Source organism: Phodopus roborovskii, unplaced genomic scaffold (genome assembly GCF_943737965.1).
Source record: "Phodopus roborovskii unplaced genomic scaffold, PHOROB, whole genome shotgun sequence".
In the NCBI taxonomy this organism is placed as follows: domain Eukaryota; kingdom Metazoa; phylum Chordata; class Mammalia; order Rodentia; family Cricetidae; genus Phodopus; species Phodopus roborovskii.
The window spans coordinates 36,351,693-36,371,836 of record NW_026126407.1 but is presented as its reverse complement, the minus strand read 5'-3'; the positions used below and the strand labels follow the sequence as shown (position 1 = coordinate 36,371,836).

The 20,144-nt window shown below is 37.6% G+C and overlaps 1 protein-coding gene across 1 annotated transcript in view; it reads left to right on the top strand.

Annotated features, from left to right (window-relative positions):
- The window catches only part of Gabrb2 (gamma-aminobutyric acid type A receptor subunit beta2), a 222,549-nt gene that overhangs the window by 81,441 nt on the left and 120,964 nt on the right, over positions 1-20,144 (top strand). Inside the window, exon 5 of the mRNA XM_051180932.1 lies at positions 3,603-3,823. Coding sequence (XP_051036889.1) covers positions 3,603-3,823 — 221 coding nt within the window. The remainder of the gene's footprint in view (positions 1-3,602; positions 3,824-20,144) is intronic.

Genomic DNA, 20,144 nt, shown 5'->3' with positions numbered 1-20,144 from the left:
CCATTCTGGTCCTGAAACTCACTTTGTCCCAAGCTGTCCTCAGGTTCACAGAGATCTACTGCTACTGCCTCCAGATTTCTGGGATTAAATGCTCAACACTACCATGACCTAATATTTTGACTCTTCTCATTTCTTTTCTTTCTTTTTCTGCATATGAATATTAGAATCTTGTTAATATTAACAAAAAGATCCCCATATGGGAAAGACACGATTAATGTTGGTGTTGAGTTATACTATAGATTAATTTCAGGGAAAATGACAGGTGAATGACATTCACCATTGAACTCATGAATACAGCATGTATCTCCAGTTATTTAGGACTATGTGCTTTCAGCATGTGTGTGGACATGTATGCAATGCATGTTTGTTAATTCAATAAAATAAAATAGAAGACACAAAATTAAATCAATAATATCACCCTTGTAATGATCTTACTTCACTTTTAATATCTTTTCTTGTTGATCTACTATATTTGACTTCACATGATTATCAGATAACTTCTTTCATATTCTTTCTAGATTTATTTATTTATTTATTTGTTTATTTATTTATTTATTTATTTATTTTCGCTTGCAGTTAGCAGGACAAACCAGCTACAGTGTGCTTACTTCAGTTTTCACAAGATTGAAAAAGAATTGGTTTTAGTTTTGATTTTCTAAACATATCTTTTGTGGTAATGGTCTGGATTGTGATCAGATTAAGAACTTCCAGTTTGAAAACACCAACTTTGAGGATGCTCCCCATGGTTAAGTTATAAAGGGTACAAGATCAATGAGAAAGTTGAATGGATTTATCTGAGGTAAACAAGTGGATAAGGTGAATATAGACCATCGGAGCATTCTTTCCACATTCGTACAAATTCCTCCTTTGTTGACAGTGCCATGGTGTTTAGTTTTAAGGTAAATGAAATGGAAGGTGATAATCTAGTATTTATACAATGTCCAAGTTCTGTATAGGAATACCTCTTAGTAGGAAATGCCTTGCTGACAAATAATAGGGGTTAGCATGTAACATGGCATCACCACATTGTCATTTATTTGGACTGAAAGAGATTGTAATTTTGTGTATCCAAATATATATCAGCTGACTGGTAAAATCCAGCTCTTTCAAACTGTGTTTCGTATATAAAAAAAAAACATTATTATTGAAGTCAATGTAAGTAGGTTTTACTTCTCGTAATCAACGTTTTTATTTCATCTCAAGAATTATAAATCACTAAGTATATTTCTTCATTCTCAATATTAATTACCTATTTATTATTTTATGTCCTGTTTTTCTATTATTTTTAACACAGACTTATGAAATCTTCATGGTCCTACTCTTGCTTTGTGGTACTGTACTTCCTGGATCTCTAATGCTGTTTCTATTAAGCCTGTGAATTCTCCTAAGGACCTTCATACTAACTCTTTACCGAACTAGAAATTTGTGGAGCAGTCCAAAGTAATGCTCAGAGCAATCCATTGAAGTGAATTTTATCTAAACCTGTCTGAAATGCCTTTAGAATATTGTATGCCTGTATTATCAATATAGAAGTCTGGTAAATTTAGATGTTTTTTGATGAAGTGACTTTCTGATTTTGGACAAAGTGAGCAGATGTGCAAATCCAAAGACATATTTAAACTCTTTGTATATACATGCTTATATTTTTCTTATAAGTGTTTGTAGCATATAATATCATGTGAGGCACTGAATTGGGATACATAAATCCCAACCATGTTTGGAAAAACTCGGGGCATTGTGAAGATTGAATAGCAGTCTTTATATACAGAGTTTTCCAGCTCTGGGCAGAAATCCCAGAGGCACAATTTACAGCACATTCACTCATTCACAATTTGTGCCCTAGTGCTGATCTTGCTGCCCAGGCTGCTGGAATGATTAAGAGATGATTCTCTTTTTTAAAAGCCCTCAAGTAGGTCATTGTGAATTAATTTTAAAATAGATTTATAATTATCTTTTTCAAATGAGCATTTGTTCCTCCGGTTAGTCATCCAAACGAAGTGGGGAGAGCAATTCCTTTGTGCCCATAGGCTTCTAATGGATCAAACATGTCACAATATATATGTAAATGTTTTATTCATAATATATTGGGTTTTGTGGTTTACAAATTGCATTTGCATTATTTATTTATTTTCCATAATAGTTCAGGATAGATTGAGCATATATTAAAAGCTCCATTTATACTTAATCAACTTGGGCAGAAAGAAATAAATGTGTACTTGATAACCAGCTAGTTTCGCTTCCTCCACTTCCGTCTTGCATCCTCTTACCCAATTTGGCTGCTCTCCTTCTTCCCTGTGGTCCCATTTCCAGAATCATGACCCTGATGCACACATGTGCATGTGCGTGTGTGTGTGTGTTGTATGTTATGTGTTTGTGTGTTTCTGTGTATGCATCTAAGCTCCATGTGTGAAAGAAAATATGAAGAATTTGTCTCTCAAAGTCTGACTTCTTTGTGTTAACAATGTACAGTTCTATCATTTTTCCTTGTCATGTGACTTTTTCCTTCAAGGCTATAAAATCTCACTGTTGATATGCATTACAATTTTTTTTCATTCATTTGTTTATGGTCATCTATGCTAGTTCAATTTCTTTGCTACAGCCAATAGTGCCAAGTAAATACCAATGTGCAAGTGTCTCCGTGGTAGGACTGGGAGTCTTTCTGGGATGATCCAAGTTGTAATGTGTCATATGGTAATTTTATTTTTAGATTTTTGAACAATGTCTACACTGATTTCCACAGTGTGCACTAGTTCACATTTCTTCCGAAAGCAGTGGGGCTCCTCTTTCCCTGTATCCTCACCAGCATTTGTTGTCATTTTAAGCTGGGTGTTATAAATATGCATCCTCTCCTGAATGGTAAATCCTAAGACGTTGTTCTACTCCCACTCTTCCTATGTGCCCCTGCTCTCTTATGTGAATGTATTTACTCTGTTCACTGAACATGATAATCCCACTCCAACCTCAGGGCCTTTGCACATCCTGTGCTTAGAATGTTCTTCTAAGAGTCAGTGCTTTAGGCTTGTCTGCTCTCTACACCATTTCAGTACCTTCGAGAGGCTTTTCTCCACAATATCACAGACAAATGTTTTTAAATTTGCTTCATTAGCTTGGTGGACTTACAGCAGTTTTGATACTCTGTTCATTTATCTATGATTTATTTATAAATTCCCTGAAGTCAGCCTTTGATCTACCCCCTAAGCACTGCCAGTCACATACCTGGCATGAATTAAACATTTGTTGTATGAGTCAGTGTATGAAATCTTAGATTTGATATGCTAGTTAATTGTTTCAGGACAGAGGAAAACAGGTACCTATCCATTCTGTTAAGTTAGTATTTATGTCATACCTAAAACAAACTTATGTACTCTATTTTGTAAAAGAAAAAAATTAAACAGTTATGTAATTGCTTGTTGATATCTATATTCCTATAACATATAACAAATTCTGTGTAGATATTCTTTCTTCACCCTATATTCATAGTGCCTACTGGATGTTAAATGCATGTCAGGTAGTAGGTGCTTTCAAATAATGAGTTAAATCCATTAATAGTTATACTAGTCTGTTCTGATACAAAGTAACTATATTTCTTCTCACATTCACAGGACTATACCTTGACCATGTACTTTCAGCAAGCTTGGAGAGATAAGAGGCTATCCTACAATGTAATACCATTGAACTTGACATTGGACAATCGAGTGGCAGACCAGCTCTGGGTGCCTGATACTTATTTCCTGAATGATAAGAAGTCCTTTGTCCATGGAGTGACTGTCAAAAACCGTATGATCCGCCTGCATCCAGATGGCACAGTTCTGTATGGCCTCAGGTCTGTAATATGGATCCTAAATTTAATTTTTCCTGAAAAAATGAAAGCCCCACTGCCTGTTGTCTGGGGAAATATTGTACTGTTTTTTTTTCTTCTTTCTGCAGTTCTGCTGCAAGTGTCAAACCTTCTATCAGGGATATATCTGAGAGCTTAGGAGAGTATGTGTACAAAGGACTTAGCTCCCACTAAGACTAAGTTGTTACTTTTTCTTTTTTTTCTCAATTATCTCCCAGTATCAGATGCTGATACTAAAGTGACTTTCTTTAAGGAATAGGGATAAACAATGTCAAAATAGCTGAAGCACTGGGTTTCTTTGAAACTGGAAAACAGAACTCCCTGCTTGTTGAATGATTGTTTGAACATGGCAGATGCCACTGAGCTGCTGAACTGGGTCATGGTCATCAGGTGATAGACAGGAGTACCATGCCCTCTCATTCTCCAAGGTGCAGTCAACTTACAAACAAAATACCATCTCATGTTTATCAATGCTTAATTTGTGCTCTTAAATGTACCTTCAGAAAAGCATTTAGGTACCAGGCTATTTGGATGGAAATAATTTGTAAAGAAAGTGAGTTTAATTTCAATTAAAACCAATAAATGGTGTTCTGGGAAAAAATGAAACTACAACTTTATTCTGAAATGATTTCCATGTACACATTTTATTTTTGTGGTATAAGGAAACCACTCTAAATGTTACCATTTTGAATTGCCACTAATCCATTATTTTGCATAAAATATTATTATTCTGAAACTGTTTCAATGTAAACATTTTTTGCATGAGAGAAAGAAATGACTCTGAAATCCAACCTTTTCAGTTACCTCTGATCTGTTATTTTGCATAAACATGTGTCTATCCTATGATAATAGTGATGATAGTGGTAACAATAATGTTGATTAGTGGAACCCTTTCCAGGGGTTACACACTGAACTGAGTGCTTTCCACACACTATACAATTGCCACCAACACACTATCTGCATCTTATCTTTCTTGATTTTCCTTATCCAACAACAGTTGTGATCAGAACATACTGTGTTACAAGAAGTTTTCCCACCAGCCTGGTCCCAGAGCATTATCAGCCCCAAATAACACACAGAGATGCTGTATTAGATATAAAGCTATTGGCCTGCTACTATCTTTTCTTATTGGCTAGCTGTGTCTTAAATATTAACCCATTTCTTTTAATCTGTTTCCACATGGTCTTATCTTACCAGAGACAGGGTCCAAAACTCTTCTCTCAAGTATCTACATCTTGACTCTCCTCCTACATCTCCCAGAATCTTCCTTGTCTCCTAGCCCCACCTACCTTGACTTCCTATTGGCTAACAGGGCTTCATTCATTAAAAAAAAAAAAAAAAAAAAAAAAAAAGAACTTTTACAGAATGACATCTCCAATCAATACTGAGTGGAAATGATCAGAAATGAAAGTAGAGTTCACATTGTGTATTATTATGACTAGCATGATGAAATCTTATTTGCCTAGATATTCATTCCTATCTGAGAAATTACTTACTCTTTTCCCTACAAATCTATGCTATAGCTAACATTTAGTGTCTTTGTAGCCATCTTGGTGGTCAAGTCAACCATCATTTAATTGCAGTACCTGTGTTCAAATAACCCTTTATTTTTCTTAATAACATCCCTGAAGCACAGGAATAGGGGACTGACAATTTAGATAAACCAGAATGAAACTGTAGAGATACCATATTTAGCAAACATGTAAATTTTATTCTTTTTGTTTGTTTGTTTGTATTTGTTTTTCAAGACAGGGTTTCTCTGTATTGCTTTGGACCCTGTCCTGGAACTAGCTCTGTAGACCAGGCTGGCCACTAACTCACAGAGATCTACCTGTATCTGCCTCCTGAGTGAAGGGATTAAAGGAGTACACCACCAATGCCAGGCAAAATAAATTCTTATTAGTCATACCTAAGACTTGAAAAGTGATAGCCATAAAGTTAGTTTAAATAAGAAAGACATCTGGGTTACAGATGGAAGACATGGACATAAAATACATCCCATCTTACAGGAATATGCTTTGTGAGACATGTTGACTCTATATGATTACTTCAACAAAGGGTACTGAGATGAGTGGCACCATGCCATGCATGGCAAGTAATAGTGACTTCCAAAGGTTGAGGGGGTATGACTGAGACACCAAGAGAGTTGCTGGAGAGAATACACCTGAATGTTTCAAGTCTGCTGCTCTGTTTCTAAAAAACTTGAAAATACTGATGAAAGGGAATAAATGTATGAAGAAACAGTGTTCAGTTGTAAAGAAACCTAGTTCTTTGGCAGGAAATCCCCTGGGAGAACCCAAATTCATATAAGTGTAAAGGGTGTATTTTCAGGACACATGAAGGAATGATCAACTCTGGCACTGTATAGCATCATTGAGGTGAATTTCATCATCAGGTGACATGCACAGAATAAATAATCTGTGTCTTTGAAGGGCAGAGAGAGAGACCATATGCCATGTTCTGGCAATATAATAAAAAAGTTGGGGTAGCAGCCCTTTTTTCCCTGCAAAGTGTTTTCACTGTTGCTTTACATACAAAAGAAAAACTTATCTGGAAGAAGAAAAACTTAAGTCCTATTAATAATATGCAATGCATCTGGCTTTTCTGAATGTTTGGTGTATAAATGATTATGTTGAAGCTGCTTTTACTTCTAACAAAATGTCTGCATCTCAGATTATTAGTAAGAACACAGGTAAACTGGAGAAGGAATAAACATTTGTCCAGTAGTTGATTGAATTAATCTGGACACTGTCCAGTCATGGAAACACTTCACTGATGTTAATGTATGAAATGACACTTATTGAAGCCACAGTTAATGAATTTCTGAAATACTTTATAGGTGAAGCTGAAAATAATTTAAGAAAAAATTAGAAGAAACATTCATGGAGCACTGCATGATAGTAAAATGGACTTTGTAATGTTCTTGGTAGAAAGTTTGAACACACACTAGGTGCTATCAAGACGTGGTATCAATAAGGGGAGTAGCTCAGTCCTGCCTCAACTTGATGTGTCATGCTTTGCACAATCCCATGGGAGGCCTGCCCATTTCTGAATGGAGAGATGGAAGAAAAGTAGATGGGGAGAGAAGATGGGAAAAGACAGGTGATGAGAGGAGAGTAGGGATGGAAAACTGGTTGTATGTAAAATAAAATTTTAAAAATGTTGTTAAATAAAATCAGCAAAAGTATTTGTAATAGCCAGAATATGGCTATAATACCAACACTCAGGAGGTAGACGCAGGTGGCTTTCTGTGTATCCAAGGCCAGCCTGGTCTACAAAGCGAGTTCCAGGTCTACAAAGCCAGAGCTCCATAGTGAGACTCTTGTCTCAGAAAAAAATGAAGTGTTAACAAATAAGAAATGAAAAGAATTTGTGTTGACTGCATATGAATAAAAAGAAAGGGATGAATGACTTAGAAAATAATATATTTATCATATAAGAATTATTACACCTTAAAATTCCCAGAACCCAAACCTGGGTCTAGTATTTTGTCTGTCTGAAATCCAGTGTTTGCATGGTGAAATGAGATATAGACATAGGAGAAAGCCTGAAAATGTGCAGTTTGAAGAACATGACTTACTGAATATTTCATTTCTGAAATTATTCTAGTTTGAGTTTTATTCGATATTTCCAGGTATTTGATGGATTCTATTTTCAATAATGAACTGATTTTCTCAATTCATTCAACTGATTGTGTTTTCTTGGAATTGATTCCAGAGATTATTTGCATCCTCTTTCAATTAACTCATGAGTTATTTATATCCACTTTGAAATTTTGGGACATATTTATTATAATTTTAAATTTTAAATTTTAAAATTTTGTCTAGAACTTTGTCTAAGTCACTGTCATTGGCAGCCAGAACTATGTGATGGTTAATTTTGGAGGAGATATTTTGTCTTTGCTCTTTTAGTCTAGTGTTTTGTATGTTGGAATTTGTCAAACTGCAATAAGATGAGTTGAATGAGTGTATAGTGTTAACATTGCCTTTGCTTAATGAGTCTTGACTGGGCTCAGTGTTACTTAAAGTTCAGTAGTGGAGGACTTGGCATTGGCCATGGTAAGGGTAAATGAAGATAATCTTGGCTTTGTTGAGAATAGGGTCACAGGCTGTGTCTTAATACTCCAGAATTAGAGCAGTGTATCAATGGGTATACCAGGGGCAGCAGTTTCATGTGCCCACTAACCTTAAGAACATGGTTTCATAAGGTACTATGAGAGAGGGAATCAATGCTATGAGTTCCATTATCTCTATATTCACAAGCCAGGGAGTTTGAAGAGTGTTGTGCATGTGTGATAGACATTGATGGATCATGTGACAGAAATAGAGGGATCCTGTCCTCTCACTTCTTTGGTGGTCAGGGCAGCAGAGCACACATGGGGAGGGAAGTGGCTCCCACTCCTACTATGGCTTTATTAGTCTCTATCTTGCTTGGCTTCAGTGAGATTGCTGAGTAGGTAAAGTATGCCTCTGAGGTAGGAGACTTTAGCTTTCTTACCTGTTTAGGCCTGGTTACCTGTAAGGCCTATGGGAAAATGGAAGAATGCATGAAAGGCAATGTACTGAGGGATTGCTTACCTATGAGGACCATGAATAGGCAAGGTAAGGATGTGTACCTCAGAGGCAGAGTGTATGGAAACCCCTTTATCTGTGATCAGTGCTATCAAGCAGGCAAATGCATGCCAGAGGCAGTAGTTCCTGGAACTTGCTATGTGTCTGTGCTGGTTGACCATGGATTGGCAGAAGTGTGCACCTAGAAGCAAATGGTTTGGGGGCCTCTTATATCTCTGAGCTGGATGCTAGCAGGGCATCCTGAATTCCTGAGAGCAGAATATCATTATTTTTCCATTTCCACTTCCAACAAAGCCTCTTGACACAATAAACAATTTCTTAAGCACCTGTGACATTCATTAAACTAGCACTTCAGTGGCAAAGCCGGCTCATTAATTCTGATTGTTCTCTCAGTTGCATTGTTGATCCGTAGATGAATTTAATAGGAAGATTTTAAAATACATTTTTAACTAGTTCTGGCAAATTTTATGTAAACATAGACCAGTTTCTGCTGAAAATCTGTATATACCTGATATGCCTTTCTTGTCTACAGTAGTCTTAGTTGCAATAGATAATATTATATGAAAAAGCGAAGTAACCTATATAAATTTAAATAGCTACTATACCCTAAGATTTTAGTTGTCTTTTATATATTTATTTTTCTTATTTTACATATCGAACCCAGTTCCCTCTCCCTCCCTTTCTCTCTGCCTCTCTCCCTCCCTCCCATGCCCCTGACCACCCTCTCATTCCATTCCTCCCCCACCCCCAACTCCACATGGGGGTGGTGATGTCTTCCAGGAGGGATCAACAAATCTGTCAAGTTATTTGAAGTAGAGACTACACTCTCCCTCCTGCCTCTAGTTTAAGGGAGTATCCCTTCATGGGGAATGAGCTCCCAAAGTCCTTTTGTGCACCAGGGATACATCCTGGTTCCATTGTCAGAGTTCCCTTAGACTACCCAGGCCTACTAAATGAAACCCATGTTCAGGAGGTCTGAGTCGTTAATTCCTTTGCTCATAACTCCTCCCTGCCTACAACTGGATTCCAGGAATTTGATTCAGTGCTTAGCTGTGGGTCTTTGCTTCTGTTTCTATCAGCTACTACAGGATGAAGGCTCTATGATGCCATATAAGATAGTCACCAATCCCATGATAGGGGAAGGCATTTAAGATAGCCTCTCTATTACTTAGATAGTTAGTTGGGGCCATCCTAGTGTATCTCTAGACATTTCTCTAGAGCCACATTTCTCTTTAAACATACAATGGCTTCCTCTATTAAGGTATGTAACGTGTATGGGTTTGTTACTTGTTTCTTATCGGCTAGCTCTGCCTTAATTATTAACCCATTTCTGCTGATCTATGTATTTCTCTTACCGGGGAGCCGGCGGCCTCCTGCTTTCTTCAGACTCTCCATCTTGGCTCTTCCTTACTACTTCCTATTTCCTCCTTGTCTCCTAGTCCCTCCTATCTTCCTTTCCTATTGGCCAACAGTGCTTTATTATTAACCAGTATGAGAAACATACAGAATGACCTCTCCCATCAAAGGTATATCTTTTCTTATTCTCCTGTATTCTTCCCCTGATTCAGTCTTCCTGCTCCTCCATGTCTTCCTCCCCCCTTCTCTTCTCTGCTTCTCTTTCTTCTAACTCCCTCTCCTCTCCTTCTTCCAATTTGCTCAGGTGATCTTGGTCCTTTCACCTTCTTTGGGTGACCATGTATGTCTCTGAGGTTCCTCTTTGTTTCCTAATTTCTTTGGAGATGTGGATTGTAGGCTGCTAATCCTTTGTTCTATGTCTAATATCTATACATGAGTGAATAAATGCCAGTTTTGTCTTTTTTGTGACCGTGTTATCTCATTCAGTATGGTTTCTTCTAGTTCCATCCATTTGCCTGTGAATTTCCTTTTTTTTTTTTTTTTTTTTTTTTTTTTGAGTCAAAGCATTTTTTTAATTTAATTTATTATTTTACATGTCAATCCTAATTCCCTCTCTGTCCCTCCCTTACACCCTCCCTCACTTTTACCCACTTCACCCTCTCACATGCACCCTAACTACCCTCCCCTCCATCTCCCCACCCCAATTCCATATGTAGGGGAACGCCAACCAGTTGGGGTAATGTAGATCTGACAGTTCATGTGAAGTAGGGACTAGGGCTTCTCTTCTGTCTCTAGGTTAGGGCAGTTATCCCTCCATGGGGGATGTGTTCGCAAGGTCCTTTTGTGCACCAGGGATACATCCTGGCTCCACTGTCTGAGGTCCCTTAGACTGCTCAGTCCTTCTGGCTGAGACCCATATTCAGGGGGCCTGAGTCAGTCCCATGCTGGCTTCCCAGCTATCAGTCTGGGGGGGCCCGCTAGCTCCTCCTTGTTCAGGTAAGCTGTCTCTATGTGTTTCTGCAGCCTGGTCTTGTCCTCTCCATTGCATCTTGGTTCAAGTTCAACTTGGATCCCCTTGATCTACTTTTGTTGTCTTAAAGCTTTAGCTAGAACTTCCAGTATGATATTGAAGAGATATGGAGAGAGAGGGCAGCCTTGTCTTGTTACTGATTTTAGAGTTTCTCTCCATTCAGTTTGATGTTGGCAGTTGGTTTGCTGTATATTGCTCTTATTATGTTTAGGTATTTTCCTTTTATCCCTGATCTCCCTAAGACCTTTATCATGAAAGGGTGTTGAATTTTGTCGAAGGCTTTTTCAGCATCTAGGGAGATTATCATATGGTTTTTCTTTTTCTGTTTGTTTATATGGTGGATGACATTGATAGATTTTCATATGTTAAAACATCCCTGCATTCCAGGAATGAAGCCTACTTGGTCATGGTGGATGATTTCTCTGATGTATTCTTGAATTCGGTTTGCCAGTATTTTATTGAGTATTTTTGCATCGATGTTCATCAGGGATATTGGTCTGTCGTTTTCTTTCTTAGTGGTGTCTTTGTGAGGCTTGGGAACCAAGGTTATTGTGGCCTCATAAAAAGAGTTTGGCAATGAACCTTCTGTTTCTATTTTGTGGAACAGTTTGAGGAGTAGTGGTATTAGGTCTTCCTTGAATGTCTGGTAGAATTCTGCACTGAATCCATCTGGCCCTGGACTTTTTTTTTTTTTTTTTTTTTTTTTGGTTGGAAGGCTTTCAATGACTTCTTCTATTTCATTGCGGGTTATAGGTCTATTTATGTTGTTTGTCTGTTCTTGATTTAATTTTGGTAAGTGATAGTTATACAGAAATTTGTTCATTTCCTTTGAATTTTCAATTTTTGTGGAATACAGGTTTTCAAAGTATGACCTGAAAATTGTCTGGATTTCCTCTGTGTCGATTTGTATGTTCCCCTTTTCGTTTCTGATTTTGTTAATTTGCATGTTCTCTCTGTGCTTTTTCGTTAATTTGGATAAAGGTTTGTCTATCTTGTTGATTTTATCAAAAAACCAACTCTTCGTTGTATTGATTTTTTTTGTATTGTTTTCCTGGTTTCTATTTTGTTGATTTCAGCCCTCAAGTTGATTATTTCCTGGCGTCTACTCCTACAGGGTGAATTCGATTCTCTCTGTTCTAAGGCTTTCAGTTGCGCTGTTAATTCTCTTATGTGACTATCCTCTATTTTCTTCATATGGGCACTTAGTGCAATGAACTTCCCTCGTAGCACTGCTTTCAAGGTGTTCCATAAGCTTGGGTATGTTGTGTCCTCATTCTAGTTGAATATTAGAAAGTCCTTAATTTCTTTTTTGATCCAGGTGTGGTGCAATTGCACATTGTTCAGTTTCCATGAGTCTGCAGGTTTTCTGCTATTTGTGTTGTTGTTGAATTCCAATTTTAAAGCATGGTGGTCCGATAAGATACAGGGGACTATTCCTATTCTCTTGTATCTGTTGAGGTTTGTTATGCCACCTAGTATGTGGTCGATTTTAGAGAAGGTTCCACGTGGAGCAGAGAATAAAGTATATTCATTTGTGTTTGGATTTAATGTTCTATAGATGTCTGTTAACCTCAGTTGAGACATAACTTCTGTTAGTTCTTTTGCTTCTTTGTTGAGTTTCTGATTCGTGGTCCTGTCTAGAGTTGAGAGTGGTGGTGTATTGAAGTCTCCCACTATAAGCGTGTGAGGTTTTATATGAGCTTTGAGTTTTAGAAGCGTTTCTTTTATGAATGTGGGTGCCTTTGTATTAGGGGCATAAATGTTCAGAACTGAGACTTTGTGTTGATGGACTTCTCCTGCGATGAATACGAAATGACCATCTTTGTCTCTTTTGATTAATTTTGGTTTGAAGTCTAACTTGTTAGATATTAGGATAGCCACGCCTGCTTGCTTCTTGGTTCCATTTGATTGGAAAATCTTCCGAACCCTTTACCCTGAGGTAATGTCTATCTTTGAAGCTTAGATGTGTTTCTTGTATGCCTCAGAAGGATGGATTCTTTCTTCGTATCCATTCAGTTAGCCCGTGTCTTTTTATAGGTGAGTTAAGATCATTAATGTTGAGGGTGAGTAAGGCCATTGATTGTTGATGCCTGTTTGTTTTAGGTTTGTTGTTGGCAGTGGTATTGTGAATATATTTGTTCTATTTGCCCTTGGTTTCTGGTGTAGTTAGATTATCTATTGCCTACATTTTTGTGGGCATAGTTACCTTCCTTGGGTTGGAGTTTTCTTTCCAATACTTTCTGTAGGTATGATACCATTTGTAGATACGTATTGGGAATATCTGGTTTTGTCATTAAATATCTTTTTTTTCCCATCTATAGTGATTGAGAGTTTTGTTGGGTATTGTAGCCTGGGCTGGTATCCATGGTCTCTTAATACTTGTAGACCATCTATCCAGGACCTTCTGGCCTTGAGTGTTTCCATGGAGAAGTCAGGTGTAATTTTGATAGGTTTGTTTTTATATGTTACCTGTCCTTTTTCCTTCGCTGCTCTGAATATTCTTTCTTTATTCTGTATGCTAGGTGTTTTGATTGTTATATATCAAGGGGTCTTTTTTCTTTGGTCCAGCCTATTTGGTGTTCAGTATGCTTCTTGTACTTTCACGGCATGTCCTTCTTCAGATTGGGAAAGTTTTCCTTGATGATTTTATTGAATCTGTTTTTGGCACATTTGAGCTGGGTTTCCTCACCTTCCTCTATGCCTATTATTCTTAGTTTTGGTCTTTTCACGGTGTCCCACATTTCCTGGATGTTTTGCGTTAAGGATTTGTTGGATTTATGATTTTCTTTGATTGATGAATCTGTTTCTCCTAGTTTATCTTCTGTGCCTGAGATTCTTTCTTCCATCTCTTGAATTCTGTTGGTTATGCTTGCTTCTGTAGTTCCCGATTTTTTGCCCAATTTTCTATTTCCAGCATTCCTTCGGTTTGTGTTGCCTTATTTTCTCTATTTCAGTTTTCAAGTCTTGAACTGTTTCCTTCACCTGCTTAATTGTTTTTTTTTTTTTTCCCCTTGGCTTTCTGTACTTTCTTTACTTTCCTTAAGGAATTTGTTCATTTCTTCCTCTTTTTTGTTTGTTGTTTCCTCCATTTCTTTAAGGGATTTTCTCACATCTTCTTTGAGGGCCTCTATCATTTTTATGATGGTAATTTTTAAGTCATTCCCTTCTGCTTCCTCTGCTTTGTTGTTGTGTTCCGTTCTAGTTGATGTAGATTCCCTAGATTCTGGTGGTATCATGCTTGTCTTTCTATTGTTAGGCATTTTCTTGTATTGCTGTCTTCCCATAGCTTCTTCCAGTAGGTGTTGGTGGGGTCTCCCCCTCTCTCTATGGTACTTCCCTGGTGGGCTTATGTGGGTCAGAGGTTCAATATCTGTAGCTCTGCGTGGTCCAAGCTCTCTCAGCAGACAGGGACCCAGGGATGTGGTCAGGGATTAGGATCCAGTGGAAGATGCCTGCAGAAACTCAGAGTGGTCCCGCAGAGATAGGCGGGTCTCTGGGAGGGGCCTGTGACTCTAGCAGAGGACTGGAAGTGGGTTCTGAGACCAAGTGGTGGAAATTACGTGCGGTACTGTGTGGATAGGCAGGTCTCCTTTGTTCAGAGTTGCTCCAAAATGTCCCCAAAGTAGGGTGGACTGTTGGCTTCACCCTCTGTCCCAGTGCTCAACCAGAGCAACCGGACAGTGGGCAAGGCAGGGCACAGGGGGGGGAAGGGGTTGCAGGCTCGTGGTGGTGATAGGTGGGGGTGTATTGTAGCTCCTAGTGTGCTCTAGATGGGGACAAGACACAGGAGCAGGGGCCAACCCTTGGAGTTCGGGGGGAGGGGAAGTTGTAGGGGAGAGGCCACCCCAATTGGGCCCAGACTCACATCTACCCAATGGCTGGCAGAAGAGGACAAATGCTGAGTTGATACTTGGGATGTTTCTGCATGATAGTTGCATCTCACTGGAAGCTAGCACTCTCCAGCTGAGGCCTCTTTTTTTAGCAGAGGCCCTGCTTTGGGGGTCCTTGCCTATGAATTTCAAGATTGCGTTGTTTGTTTCCCTCTGAGTAATTCTCCATTGTATAAATGTACCACATTTTCTTTTCTATTCTTCAATTGAGGGATATCTAGGTTGCTTCCAGGCTCTGGCTATTAAAAATAATGCCGCTATGAACATAGTTGGTCAAATGTCCTTGTATGAATGGGCATCCATTTTTTTTATATCCTTAAGAGGAGAATTGCTAGATCTTGAGGTAGACTGATTCCCGTTTTTCCCTAGGAGCTGCCATACTGATTTCCAAAGTAGCTGTACAAGTTTGCACTCCCACAAGTAGTGGAGAAATGTTCTCCTTTCTCCACATCCTCTCCTGTATAAACTGTCATTGGTGTTTTTTATTTTAGCCATTCTTACAGGTACAAGATGGTATCTCAGAGTTGTTTTGATTTGCATTTCCCTGATGTCTAAGGATGTTGATGTTGATGGCTGGAGAGATGACTCATCTGTTAAAGTCTAGGCTCACAACCAAAACTATAGGATTCATATCTTTATATGAAAATTTTTTAGTGACTTTTTCTGAAGACAGGGTATCTTCTCTCAGAGGCTGTGTGACTCAGTGGGTAAAATTCATGACAGTGGTATGCCATAATACAGAAAATGATGGTAAACACACTCCAGGGAACATCTTGCTGACTTCCTTGTAAAGTTTCCCATCTGTAAGAACATAAGCATTGCTTCTAAGTATACAATGCCAAAGTTCTAAGTCCCTCCATAGTAATATTTGGTGATAAATGAGCATAGCATGTTTCCTGTTCAACTGTAAGCTGACATACTTTTGACCTGGAAATTTCAAAATATGGAGATGAAGTTGAAGAAATATTGTGTCCATGTTAGGTGAGTTCTAATAGTTTAACTCTGAATTGATCACTGCCTGACTGGTTTCAAACCCAGCAGTTAAGTTATCTCTTTGCATTGTTCTCCAGTTTAAAATCTTTTAAAACTCCCAACAGTGTTGGAATGCTGTGCATACATGGAAATGCATAGTCAGGCAAGGTGACTAATTTTCTTCACATGGGGAAATGATAATACAACTTACGCTTTGAATTTTTTGTTTTACATATTGTAACTTGATTCTTTTGAACAATCATCAAATTCTCTGAGGATGAATTAGAAGATGCAAGTTTTGTTACAGCCTATTCATATCTCAATTAATAGCCAATGAATGTGAAATAATCTGTAATTGAACATTATACTAGAAAATGAAATTATATATTTTCAGGAACAGTAAAAGTTGAATGCTAAGTGTTCACTGTTACTTAATGGGGATGTGGATGCATTGGATGGATGGAAAAATTTAGAATTTGATTCCTTATTATTTACATTGTTCCATGAAGTATGATTTTAAGTCCTTTGTCTAGAACTCAGAATGGTGAGAATAGCAAGTGAAATGAAGATAATGGCAAAATGTTAGGCCAAGCATATCTAGAATTGGAAGAGAAATTCTAATGAATATTCAAAGAGTTTTCAATATTGATAAAAAATTTTAATGGATCCAGTTATCTCCAGCTAGTGCTATATGCTTAAGAGTTGATAAAGGGATAATTGATCATTCTGATACTCATGTGGTCATGACAGCCTTTACAAACTGCCCTATAGCCTTGAATCCAGTACAATATCTATAAAAACAACTAAAATCTCTGATTAATGAAATGTTACTTAAATCTTTTTCAACCAAGCCATATCTTTTTATCATGTTTATCAATCCTATCACTGCCACTTCATAGAAAGAGGGTTACAAGAATAAGTAAGACATGAACAATATTTTCCCCTCTTAAAATTGCAACATATGACTGAAGATTTATAAAATCATCAAAGATAGTGCCACTGTGGTATCCTCAGTTCTGACTCTGTAGCAAAGTTGTACAGCCTGACTGGTTTATAAGCTACATATAGTTCTAGATGCTGTAAAAGCTCAAGGTATCAACACAATGGATTCAATGTTGAGGGTGTCTTCATGGCTCATTGATGTGTCTTCACCTGTTAAAATAAGAATTTAGCTCTCAAGATTTTTCCCAAGGTCACTAATTCTATTCATAAGACTTCACACTCATAATTTAATCAAATCCTGAAAGGCTTACCCAAGGTGCATTTTTGGGTTACTAGATTAGATGAGTCAACTCAAAAAAAAAAAAAAAAAAAAACAATATTCAGACTCTAACTTTCACCTTAGGTTGCGTTTGATATCCCAGTGGTCCCATTTAGATAAGATAAAATATTTCTTGTATTTTAATTTACCTCTTAAGAATTTGTAGTAAGACATGTGGCTAAATATGGGGAAGTAAGTTTTCAAGCAAGGAGCACAGTGACTGAAGTGGTAAGGGGAAAAATAAATCCCTTGACTACACAGAACAGCTTCTTTTGGTAAGTAAAGCAAAACCTTTCAAACAACAATTAACTATGTTCTGTTCCAAAATATCATTCACTCGATCTGATCATTTCAGACCCCATCATGAAAAAAAGGACATGAAATGTCCATTCAATAGTCTGGTTAAAGTTTGAGCAGGTAGAAATCTGATTTTACCTCATTTAGTTAAAGTCACAAAGAATGTTATATACATACAACATATTCTTACTTACTTAAAATAGCATGTTTAGTAAATTTCAAAAGGTTAATGAAACATTAAACTGGAAATCAATCCATACTTTTGTCTGGAAATTGATGATTTTTTTAATCATTTATTTAAATGTTTTCTAAATGCTTATTCTAACTCCCCAAAGCCCAAAGCCCAGTACTTTTTCTTATGTGCAGCAACTATCCTTGTAAATCCCATGCCATTTTTATGTAGCAACATTCAATATATTTGAGTTCAAGTAAGGACATCAGTTCTTTAAAAAACAAAACAGAAATAAAAAAGTTTCTGATGAATTAGGAGAGCAAAAACAACAGTGTTTCATTCTAATTTACAAAAGTTATCAACACAAGTTATCAACACAAGTTATCAACAGGTGACATCTCTTTCTAACAACTTACATGCTCATTAAAACTTAGTGTCAACATTGAAATTATTTCATGCCAATTCACTAGCATTACCCATAAGCATGCTGTCATATTAAAAATTCTTTAACCATGATAGAAAGAAAATATTTTTAAATTATGAAATTTCATTTCTATTTTTAAATATTTAAAAACTATATTGTCTCAGGGTTTCCATTGCTGTGAAGAGATACCATGGCCATGGCAACTCTTATAAAGGAAAACATTTAATTGGGTGGCTCATAGTTCACAGAAGGTTTAGTCCATTATTATCATGGCTGGACATGGTGACATGCAGGCAGACAATGGTAATGGAGATGGAGCTGAGAGTTAATATACCTTGATCCAAAGGCAACAGTAAGTGAACTGAGACGCTGGGTGGGGCTTGAGCATATATGATACCCCAACACGCTACTCCACAGTGACATATTTCCTCCAACAAGACTACACCTCATAATAGTGCTACTGCCAATAAGCTCATGGTGAGCAATTACATTCAAAGTACCACATAGAGTTAAGAAAATAAAATTACCCCTTACTCTATATTTTTACCTATATTCCTTTTAGAAAATTACAAACATAGTTTTCTAAAGATATGTGAATATGATACACACGACTTGAGGATCTGTATCTTAACAATTTACAATGATAAATACGATTGTATTGAATAAGGCACTTCTGACATTCATTTTACAACCATTATAGGATATGCTTAAGATGTATTTCTTATCCATTACAAGATATGGTTTGTGGTTTTGATGGAAGGTAAAATGAGGCTGTTTCCATAAAACATAGGGATGTTCTTTAAAAATCTGTTTAGTACTTTAATGAGAAAACGGCAAGAGTGCTTGTGGTATAATTTACAATCTTATAGCTCTGCTGTTCGCATCTCAGTTTCACTTGGCAAAGAAATGGCTCAGAATATATATTAAAGCCTCATTTTGTTTTTGTTGTTTTCAAGAAAAGTTTTACATTAAGAATGGCCTTCTTGCTGTTAGTAGTAGCTGGCCCATCTAAAAATAGCTCCTGTGCTCACTTGTTCTGTGATTTTTGCGTGTGTAGAGGTGGGGGTTGGCTTGTCCTCACATGTCTATATGTCTCCCATATGTAACATTAGCACAGAAACTTGTCACTCCTAATTAAAGGTTCGTATTCCTAAAGAAAGATACAGCAGGCAACAGAAACAGCAATTCATCCATCCCCTGATGTGTAGGCTCTGTCATTGGGAAATGGCAAAGGATGAGCATAGACATGTATGATTTTAGTAATCCATCTGCTTTCTGTACTATGCACATTTTAGTATAAGATAGTCATCACACACAGAAATGTGCTCTATTAAACATTAATATATCAATTTTAGCATGGATTTCCTAATTGGTTGAATTAATTTTTATACAGATATTGAGTAATTGTATTTTGTCAGGCCGAACAAAAGAGTTTTTATTAAGAATATCAGTCTTCCTGGCCAGAATGGGAGAAATCACATGATACCAGCCTTCAAAGCAGGAAAAAAGTCCTGTCTGATTCATGGGGGTGGGGAGGGGAATGCAGATCATGAGGCCTTTCATTTATTTAAAATTTTTAAATTCATTTTACATACCAACCACAGTTCCCCCCTCCCCTGCTCACACTCCTCCCTTACCTCCTCCCAACCCCACGCCCACTCCTCAGAGAGAGTAAGCATTCCCATGGAGTTTCAACTAAGCCTGACATATCAAGTTGAGGCAAAAACAATTCCCTCCCTTCTGCATCAAGGCTGAGCAAGGTATCCCACCATAGGAAATCGGCTTCAAAAAGCCAGTTCATGAACCAGGGATAAATTGTGGTCCCACTGCCAGTGGTCCCATAAACAGACCAAGCCAACCAACTGTCACCCACATTCAGAAGGCCTAATTTGGGCCCATGCAGGATCCCCAGGTGTCAGTACAGAATCCATGAGTTCCCACTAGCTAGTGTTAGTTGTCTCTGTGGATTTTCCATCGTGTTCTTGACCCATCACCCTTTGCTCATATATTCCATCCTCTCTCTCTCTTAGACTGAACTCCAGGAGGTTGGCCTAGTACTTGGTTGTGGATCTTTACATCTGCTTCTATCAGTTACTAGATGAAGGCTCCATGATGACAATTAGGGTAGTCATCAATCTGAATACAGGAAAAGGCTGGTTTAGGGACACTCTCCATTGTTGCTAGAAGTCTTAGTTGGGATCATCCTTATTGATTCCTGGAAATTTCCCTAGTGTCAGATTTCTCCATGAACCCATAATGTCTCCCTCTGTCTACCTCTTTGCTCTACCTCTTTGTCCCTCCCACAACTCTACCTTCCTATTCCCTCATGTACT